Genomic DNA, 9,646 nt, shown 5'->3' on the forward strand with positions numbered 1-9,646 from the left:
TAATAAAGCAAATATCTAGATATTTACCTTTAATAATATATCAAATATGATATATATATATATATGATAAACTATAATTTAGTATTAAATATCTTAACCGTATGAACGGGTTTAAAATGAAGCTACAATGATATTTTTAAATGGGTTGAAGATTAAACTGCTCATTCAACTCTAAAGTACATCCATACCTCGATAATTTAAAATTTGAAGTAGACGTTTTAAGAAAATAATACTGAAATGAAGATTGATTTATGCATCTAGTAAATGTCATCTCTTCCATAAATGAACTTCGCTTGTAATTTGAAATTATAATAATAGTTTTAAATTTAATATGTTTTAATAAAATATATATATTAAAAAAACTCGCAGAAAATAGGATTTTTAAAGCCAAAAATCCAATTTAAGTAAATTAAAAAGAGTGAAAAATTCCAAATATTTGTTTTGAAAAAATCCCGCGAAACAAAAGCGACTAAAATATCATCCCAAACAAAAAAAAGTGAACATTTCCCGGTCTTTTTCACTGTGAATTTACCAAATTACCCCTCTCATGGCCCACCCATCGCCTTCACACAGGGGTCCACGTCATCAAAGTGTGGGACCCACTAAACATGAAACTCAAATGCACGTCACATTCACCCCAAATTCAAACGCAACTGACTTAATTTTATTCCCATTTAACAATCCAACGATATAGATTTCGCCACGTGCTTAAAACAGACAACATCCACCGTCCATTACACCTCATTCGGTCAGCCCACCGAGCAGCAAGCCACAGCGTATCCACCGTAAAATCGGTGAGATGAGTATCATCGACGGCTATCACTCTGCCCGAAAATTTCACGGGCAGATCTCAACACCTTTAAGAACCCCCCTTACCTCCCTTTGTTCTTCGCGCTCGCAGAAATTAGGGCTAAATCTTCTTTCCCAAACCCTAATTTCATTTCCTTATGGAATTTTTTTTCCATTTTTGTTTGAATTTTTTTTCTGAGGGTTAGATTTGGCGCGGAGTAGAGGAGAATCAAGAGCTCGTGATGTTTGATTTTCCCGCCTTCTGTTCTTGTTGATATTTCATTCTGATTTCTGGGTAAACAAATTTTCTCGCGGAGCTTCACCGGATTGACGAACGGTCTTTGAGTTGCTGGTTCCTTTCATGGCGTCTGCTGTTTTAGCAAATCACGAACCTAGTTGGCCGACGAGCAAACGCAACGGCGATGGTGGAGGAGGAAGCGCGTTTATGTCGAGAGTTCCGTTCTCGAACCCTAAATCTAAACCTAAAATGAAAAAGAGGAAAACTAATGGTGAAGTTAACAACTTCCACCAGATGAGTGAAGAACTGGCCAACGTAACAACTCTATCTCCCTCGGATAATGGCTCTTCCATCGATCGTCACCATGGATCTTCGAACTCCGAGTACAGCCAATATGTGAGTATCAATGTAACTTCATGTTCTGGAAGGGATTTGATTGATCTGAAGAAACGGTTGCTGGCGGAGCTTGAACAAGTTAGGCGATTCAAGAATCGCATTGAGAGTGGTGACGTTGGTTTTGGGCCTAATTATTTCAAGAAATCGACCGAGGCCAAGGGGATTAATAAACGGCCGAAGTTGCTACCTAGTTTTGGGAAAGATTTGCAGGTTTCGAATTCAATTGAAGTCAGGAATTTGATGAAATCTTGCTCTCAAATCTTGAACAAGTTGATGAAGCAGAAGTATGGATTGATCTTCAACAAGCCAGTGGATGTGGTTGGGTTGGGGCTTCATGACTATTACGATATTATTAAGCGTCCTATGGATTTAGGGACTGTGAAATCAAAATTGACTAAGAATTTATATGACTCACCTTTGGAATTTTCTGAAGACGTCAGGCTAACATTTAACAATGCCATGTTGTACAATCCCAAGGGCCATGAAGTTCATATATTGGCTGAACAGTGGTTGATGAAATTTGAGGAAATGTTTCTCCCTGTTAGTAGAAAGTTGAGTGCTCTGAAGCAGCCAGATCCATACGATGAGGAATTGCAAGCCAGTTCTTGGAATCATGTAGAAATGGAGAAGTCCAACTTCAACTCAAATTGGAACAAATCAGAAGAAGTAAGAGTTCCATCAAGTTCATCAAAGCCACCGTCGATACAGTCGCCGGTGAAAACCCCATCACCAGTAAGGGTGCCGCAGGTGAAGCCTGCAAGACAGCCAAAGCCAAAGGCGAAGGATCCCTACAAACGGGAGATGAGTTTAGAGGAAAAACACAGATTGGGAGTTGGATTGCAGGGGTTACCTCCGGAAAAGATGGATCAAGTTATACAGATTGTAAAGAAGAGAAGCGGCCATTTGAGACAGGATGGGGATGAGATTGAGCTCGACATCGAAGCTGTCGATACCGAGACGCTCTGGGAACTCGACCGGCTTGTGACGAATTGGAAGAAAATGGTGAGCAAGGTCAAGCGGCAAGCTCTCTTCAATGACAATGGAAATGCAGATTCGAGTAAAGCGAATAATGAGGTAAATTTCACCTAAGTTTTGCTTAAGGGCATGCTTGTTTTCTTTATCTGATGGGATTTCTGTACTTTTTTTGCATCTTTTGCTGTAGATATCATCTGCAAATGAGATGAATGAGGTTAAAACCGAGGGGAAGAAGCTTAGAAAAGGGGATATGGGTGAGGAAGATGTGGACATTGGGGACGAAACAATACCAATGGGAGGTTTCCCACCTGTTGAAATTGAAAGAGATGCAGCAGCTACTCATGCTAGTAGTAGTTCTGATAGCTCAAGTAGTTCAGGGAGTGATGATTCTTCCTCTTCAAGTGGTATGAATGATTACGGCGTTGGGTTTGTGATTCTGAATCATTAGAAAAAGCTTCTTTTGGGGTTAATTATTTTGAATCTCTCTCTCTCTCTCTCGTGTAGGTTCTGATTCAGATGGTAGCTCCTCCGACAGTGATTCAGATGGTGATGGTCAATCATAGGTTGTTTAGGATGGACGAACAGCTCTCTGAACTCACAGACCATTGAAGCACATCAGTTTCTTTAATCTGAGGTATGATGAGTAAGAACCCAGCATAATATTCTTCCATCATTGTTGTTACTTTGAACATACTTCATCATTCATGCTCTCATGCTTTGAAGAAACCAGCATAACATTCAAGCTCGAAGGAGAGACAATTTTGGAAGTTTTGGAGGTATCAGAAGCAAGAGAAATTGTAAATGGGGCAGGAGAACAGTTTTCTCATCTCTTTTTTTTTTTTTTTTAATACCTTAGAAGGTTGTTTTTGTGTACATAAACAAATTGTTGATTTCCCAGATCGGTATATATTTCCTGTTTTTCTATGTGAATTGAAATTTGTTCTTTTTGTATTGTACGCTTGAAGGAAGCACAAGAAGTGCAGTGATAGTAAGAACTTTCAAATTTTGTAGTCAAATTGCACAAACTTTTGAAAAGCTTTTCTTAAAATTTGATTTAAGATTCATTGGAAAACAAGTAAACTCGTCCTGCTAAACTGCTTACCGCTCGAGAGTGCAAGAGTGCTTCTTGCTCGAATTCTTAGGCTGGTATGAAAAGGTTGAAAATTGGAGTGTAATATTTGCCGATATTGAACTTTTCTAATAGTAGAAGCATTTTAAAACTCGTGAGGGGAAGCTCGAAAAAGAAAATTCAAAGACAATATTGACTAGCAGTGGATTCGGGTCGTTACATTTAGATACCGGGTGTTGTGCTAGCCTTCATTGAGCTCCGAATGGGAGAAGACACAAGGCGGTGAGCCAACAAGAACGTTTCTCCTAGCACATTTTAAAAAAAAGTCCAGAATTGACTAGAAGTAGGTTCAGGTCGTTACATTTAGATACCGGGTGTTGTGCCAGTCTCCATTGAGCCCTGAATGGGGGAAGACACAAGGCGGTAAGCTGGCAAGGACGTTACATATAGATACCAGGTGTTGTGTCAGCCTCTATGAGCCCCGAATGAGGGAAGACACAAGACAGTGAGCCAACAAGAAAAAAAGTCCAGAAAAGACATATCTACTAATGGATCGTTACATTTTTCCTAAACCTTTTCCTAGCATACCCACCCGTTTAGACCGTTACACTTACACTTATCCTAAAGTATCATAGAGAGTTCAAACAAGAGCGTTACACTTACACTTATCCTAAAGTATCATAGAGAGTTCAAACAAGAGGCGTTAGGTTGGTGGCAAGTATCATCAATCAATGGAAGAACAAGACAAGTAAAACCGTCCAAGCATTGAAATTTAAAAACATTGGACAAATTCTTCAATACATGAAAAAAGGAATTAAAAAAGGCATCTATTTCCCTAATAAGCTACAAAACTTTCAATATTTTACTAGCAAAGATCCATCTATTAAAAGACAGAACATTATCTAAAACTAAGAACAAGTACTGCCCGCTCATCTGCCAAATGCAAAGAAACTATGAAGAACAGGACATCATCAAGAATGAACAGCCAAATGATTCTGTCAATAATAAAATACAGAGAACAAAACAAAACAAATCAATCTAAATGGTATTTTGACCAATACTTGAGTTTGTGACTAGTAAGTAATAAATGTTCTACGTGTTTAACACTGTTTAAAACAAGAGATCACAACTATCTAGGAACAACCAATAAACACCTGCCCACGTCGGGCAATCGTCGATATTATAAGGTCGTCGTTCCTCCAGGAACCAGCCACAAAAATTTTGTTCTGGAAACAGAAATCTGAATCTGAATCTTCATGTGAGAGCTTTGCTTTCTTTCCTCCATCCATCAGGGTTTCATCTCAGTTTATAACAAGAAAACTTTGCTTCTTTTTCAAGTCAAAATGAGTAGAGATTCTCCAGAAACTTTCTACTCTCAAGAATAAAAAGCATAAATAGGCTGAATCTGTTGGATATGTTGCTATTATCATTCACGATGCTTCAATTGCTTCAATTTACTGAACTGCTCGCCGAGTTGAGATTCGCATACCGCTACAGCTTCGGGAGCCAAGCTCGAAAGGAAAGACTTACTAATGTTAAGGGAGGATACGAAATGGAAAATCTTGCCACAAAACTTGCGTACATCAGCCCGTCGTGCCTGCTTTTCAGGCATATTTGTCAGTAACTCCTTTATCAAATTGCATAGTTCATGCAGGAAGTTCTCCATCAGTTCCTTTGTCACATGATGTCCATTTTCAGAAGACATTGATGATTTTATCATCTCAGTTATTAGATCTAACGCTTCGATTCGCCGAAACTCCGAATTTGTACTGACACATCTCTCGAGAAGAGAACCGTAAAGATGATGTCCAACCCATGGCCTTCTTCGAATTATCTCTTTCAGAAATTCGGCCTTTATCTGAGACTTTTTACTATGAAAATAATCCACCAAAACCTTATCAAAAATATCAAATACTTTCTGTAGTTCAGGCTTGGACACTTTTTTTGCATCAATAATCTTCAGGATCCAAAATGATGAATTCTGACCCAGGGAAGTGATCATCTTGTAATGATTCAATGATGCTGTCTGCTTCTTTTTTGATACATTTGCAGCAGATTTCTTTTTCTTGGTTGGTTTTGAAGCCAACTTTAGGTTTTTCTCCAGCAAATTTTCAAGCGTGGACATTTGAACCGCTTCGCCCTTCGGATAGTCTTTTGCTTTGAAAATCTTTTTCTGCAAAATTCCCCATATCCGCTGTTCAAGCTGTTCGCTACCTTCTGTAGTATGAGGGTTAACTAATGCCTGAGCCAAATTTGAGAGCACTAACAAAACATTTGGTTTGCCTGTGCCACAAAAAATGACGAATCAGATAGAGACCATAAAATATCGTTACTCCAAGAAAAAGTGGGATACTGAAATGAATCACTTAAAAATATTGAACATGTCAGCAAATCATCCATGAAGCTGAAACATTGATCTAGTAACAAGATATGATAGTACTACACTAATATAAAGAATCGGACTGCTTGTGATTTCCTCATCTCCAGGTGTCCATAGAAATTACTGATCTAAGTGAAAGAAAACTATCTGAGTTTCATCCCAAACTTATCTTTCAAGAGTCGTGGTGCAGATTACAACCATCTATAACTCCAGATATCTACTTGGAAGATTAAGCATAAGGATCTTCAAGACCTCAATTGATATAACTATTTGGTTTTTTTTAAATAAGTTTACGAAGATTACTTCTACCATGAGTTTCTTTTTCCCCTAGTGTTCTAACAATCCAAGCCAAGTTTGAAAACTGGAAAACTAAAAAATTAAAGCATTCATTCTATTCAAAAAATGGAAAACTAAATTAGGAATTTTAGATATTCAATGAAGATGCTATTTTGGAATATAAGACGCTTGGAACATTAAAACAGATTCTGATAAAAGAAACTGAGATGTAGACTAATCGGAATGCAGTCGCCCTCAAGTTAGAAATGGCAAATAGATACTACTATATCGGTCCGGTGCGCTGGGGGTTTACTAACTGGTGCATCCTAATTGTGAAATAACATGGTCAATGTTTTTCGTTATATCTCCTCTTAAATCCTACAATGTTTTAAATTTATTAGTTATATTATATTAAGTTGCATCTGCTCAAGTCCTAAAAGATCCAGCTAAAAGCATCATACCTGGATTTTCATGCAAGTAGATTTCCAGAAGTGACAGCACACGAAGCTTGAATAACATAAGCTGAGACTGAGCAGTTTCACTCCCAGCCTGATTTTTTCGCTCTTTGAAGATTTGGGCAAGATAAGAGTCCATTCGAAACATTGCATCATCGTCCATTCCTCCATCAGATTCAGAATCATCAGAACCGTCAGAATGTTCTTGACCTACTTCTCCAACTTTATCTATGGCTTCAGATTCATCAGTATGTTCATCACTATCTTCATCTTGATTAATTTCCTCATCTTCAACATCAAGAAAATCTCCATCCTCATCTTCATCCTCATCCTCATCTCCATCCTCTGCATTGTGATGTCTCGAAGGTTTCAAATTTTTCTTGACAACCCTCAACATTCTCATCAGCCCATCATCAGTGATATCACAACAGAAGTACTTGAAAACCTACAAGACAGTCTAAACAAAGTCAGGTTCTCTCATCAACTAATATAATAGAGAGAGCCTTGAGTTATTCTCCTTGAGGAATGCACGTGCAATTGATAATGCTAACCTATTCAATTTGAGAACTTCCGGTCAATTATCATAGGCGACCATTTATCCAAATCAAGATGATAGATTGACCATTCAAACAGAGCGACACGGGTAATTTACACCACAGGGCAAGCAGGAAAACGTTATCATTAAGAAGAAGAAATCAAGCCATACATCCAAATAAGATAAATATGTTTTCTTCATCAAAATAAGAGAACAAGGGGAAATGAAAATACGAAACTAAGGGGATTACAAAAGCTTGCTAACTGGCATAGATATGAAGAAAGTATCATCGGTAAACACCAAGAAGAAAAAAAGGATTTTAACAATCTCCCCAAAAATATCTGACTTGTCCCCTCCCCTTGAGTATGCAACATGTGTGTACATACTTTAAATGAGATACCAAGAACAATAATGTGAATGATGTAAACTATAATACTTCTTATTCATAAGGAAACCCCCTTATGAGTAAGAAAATAAAGAAAAGAAAAGCATTAGTGTTTAAAAAGTATTTGAAAAAAAACGAACACTTGCTATTCATGCAATGAACATGCTTAAATGAGATAAAGGACAAAGCATAAGGGAGATAAATTTACAAAAGCGCCCAAACAATTTACAAAAAGCGAATTTCATTTGAAACAATAACTAGATGGGAGTAATTACTGAAATCCTCAAAGTTAGCTATAGTTTACATCAGCAATGCCAGTTTTTTTTATCAACATGATAATTGCAACCATATAATGTAAAGATAGAGATAGATGCAAAAATAACCCTCGATTACTAGTATACACAATTTGTAACATTCAGCCTTGCACGCACCTGCTCAATGGCAGACCTCATGGGTGCCGATGACTGTGGTAGCAATGAGAGCAATGTGTCCACAAGAACATCCATTAACTGCGGTGTTCCATCACCATCCAACTCATCATCTCCAGAGGAGCCTAGTAGATCAGCAGAAGAAAAGGCTTTCTTACAACATATAATTAATTCTGTTGCAGCCTCAGTAAATTCCTCTGGTCGAAGGAGCACTTGCAAAAGCAATTGGATGAGCAAGTACCTCAGTGCATGCAATTTGTTTGCATCAGCACTTAATCCGTAATTCCTTTCCTGACAACAAAGTAATATTTATTAATGACACCATAAATTAATATTTACAAAATTGCATGTCAAATTAAAAGATAAACTATTGATCTTTAATCCCTAATATAATATAGGTTTTTCATCAGTCAAAATTGAGAAACATTTTTGCAGAATTTCCTCAACTCTAATTATGAATTTCTAACATGTCTTCCAATTCAATTGTTATAAAATATTGCTAGCTTATTGTTGATATTAATACATAACAAATTTATTAAACGTAGAAAGTTACCTCTCTCCATAACCTGGTTTCCATCTCTTGTAGTTTCTTGAATGCATCTTCATCCTCGTCACTCAGGCGACGGAATAGAGAAACTGAAGGAATGTTGCGTAAAGTACTGAGAAACCTCATAAAATAAGAGCCAAGATCATTTGGCTCAAGACCATTAACCAAACCATGAGATCCCTCGCCCTTTTGAGCATTAGCAAGTAATAACTGCAGTTGTTCAATACACATCATGCAAAGAGCACTAGATGTGGGAGCTTTTGGCCACTTAAATTTCTCCTGCAATTCAAAAGATGTCACTTCTGTGCCAAGCGATGCAGTGAACAAACCCTGGACGGCTAGAAATTTCAAAACTTCTTTCTGCACTCGGAATTTTGCTTCAGGTTCCAGCTTTAAGTGTTTCAACATACATGGTAGAGATTCTATAATCCAAGTTCTCAAAAAATCAGAGTTTCCCATTGTTCCAATGGAATCCTTATCCTCAACCGAACCAACCTCTGAGTTGTCATCAGTTGTTTGACTTTGATCTGAAGGTTCCTCTGATGTTTGACTTTCATCCACAAACATGCTCATCAAGTTCTGAATAAACAGAAAGCAACCCGATTCTGTCTTAAACTCGGACATCAAGTGTTGAACTGCTTTTGTTCGTGTAATACTATCAAACTTGCCATTGCTGTGCTTCTGTAAAGCCACAACAACGGAAACTTTTCTGACATCATCATGCAGTGCCCATTCAGATAATTCTTTTAGAAAATTCTGCACAACTTTATGCAACCAAGAATCCTTCGTTGAAAGTATGTCCATCAGGCACTGGACAACTTTATATGACAGCATAGCAGGGATAAAATTTGCTGGCAGTCTTGGCAGTAGATGAAGTAGAACATCAAACACCAAGTGCTTACGATCATGAGATGATAGCAGAAGTGCTCCTTCAATTACAACTTCAAAAAAGTTTTTAAAGTTTACCAGAATTTCTTCTTCAGAGGAGCCACTTTTACGGTTCTTTTTATGCTTCTTCAATGAGATTGAAACAGACAATGCATCTTGAGCTTGCAAAACTGTATCAGGCAACAAAATGTTTAGCAGAACAGGCCATAAGCTGTGAACTCTGGGCTGGCAAAAAGTAGACTCCTGCCAAATACCATGCACAAAAAAAAAAAAAAAAAAAAAAAA

At 37.6% G+C, this 9,646-nt stretch overlaps 2 protein-coding genes across 3 annotated transcripts in view; one reads left to right on the plus strand and one right to left on the minus strand.

Moving 5' to 3' along the window:
- The first annotated feature begins 896 nt into the window (after nucleotides 1–896).
- On the plus strand, nucleotides 897–3,414 carry LOC111455209 (transcription factor GTE7-like). Of its 2 annotated transcripts, XR_002712555.1 has the most exons (4): nucleotides 897–2,497; nucleotides 2,586–2,802; nucleotides 2,903–3,032; nucleotides 3,122–3,414. XR_002712555.1 is itself a non-coding variant. In XM_023096781.1 (3 exons), exons 1-3 carry the CDS (start codon nucleotides 1,151–1,153, stop codon nucleotides 2,959–2,961), a joined length of 1,623 nt encoding a protein of 540 aa, XP_022952549.1. In that variant the 5' UTR covers nucleotides 897–1,150; the 3' UTR covers nucleotides 2,962–3,414. The 2 variants fall into 2 exon arrangements, 1 of the variants encoding a protein (XP_022952549.1); XM_023096781.1 differs by having other exon boundaries at nucleotides 2,903–3,414.
- Nucleotides 3,415–4,500: 1,086 nt separating this feature from the next.
- LOC111455122 (DNA polymerase V) overlaps nucleotides 4,501–9,646 on the minus strand; it is a 10,521-nt gene continuing 5,375 nt past the window's right edge. The window contains exons 6-9 of the mRNA XM_023096666.1: nucleotides 8,480–9,604; nucleotides 7,930–8,217; nucleotides 6,585–7,023; nucleotides 4,501–5,750 (exon numbers count right to left, since the gene is read on the minus strand). Of these exons, the coding sequence (XP_022952434.1) occupies nucleotides 4,894–5,750; nucleotides 6,585–7,023; nucleotides 7,930–8,217; nucleotides 8,480–9,604 (2,709 nt within the window). The 3' untranslated portion in view covers nucleotides 4,501–4,893. The remainder of the gene's footprint in view (nucleotides 5,751–6,584; nucleotides 7,024–7,929; nucleotides 8,218–8,479; nucleotides 9,605–9,646) is intronic.

Source organism: Cucurbita moschata, unplaced genomic scaffold (assembly GCF_002738365.1).
Source record: "Cucurbita moschata cultivar Rifu unplaced genomic scaffold, Cmos_1.0 Cmo_Scf00017, whole genome shotgun sequence".
NCBI classification, from domain to species: domain Eukaryota; kingdom Viridiplantae; phylum Streptophyta; class Magnoliopsida; order Cucurbitales; family Cucurbitaceae; genus Cucurbita; species Cucurbita moschata.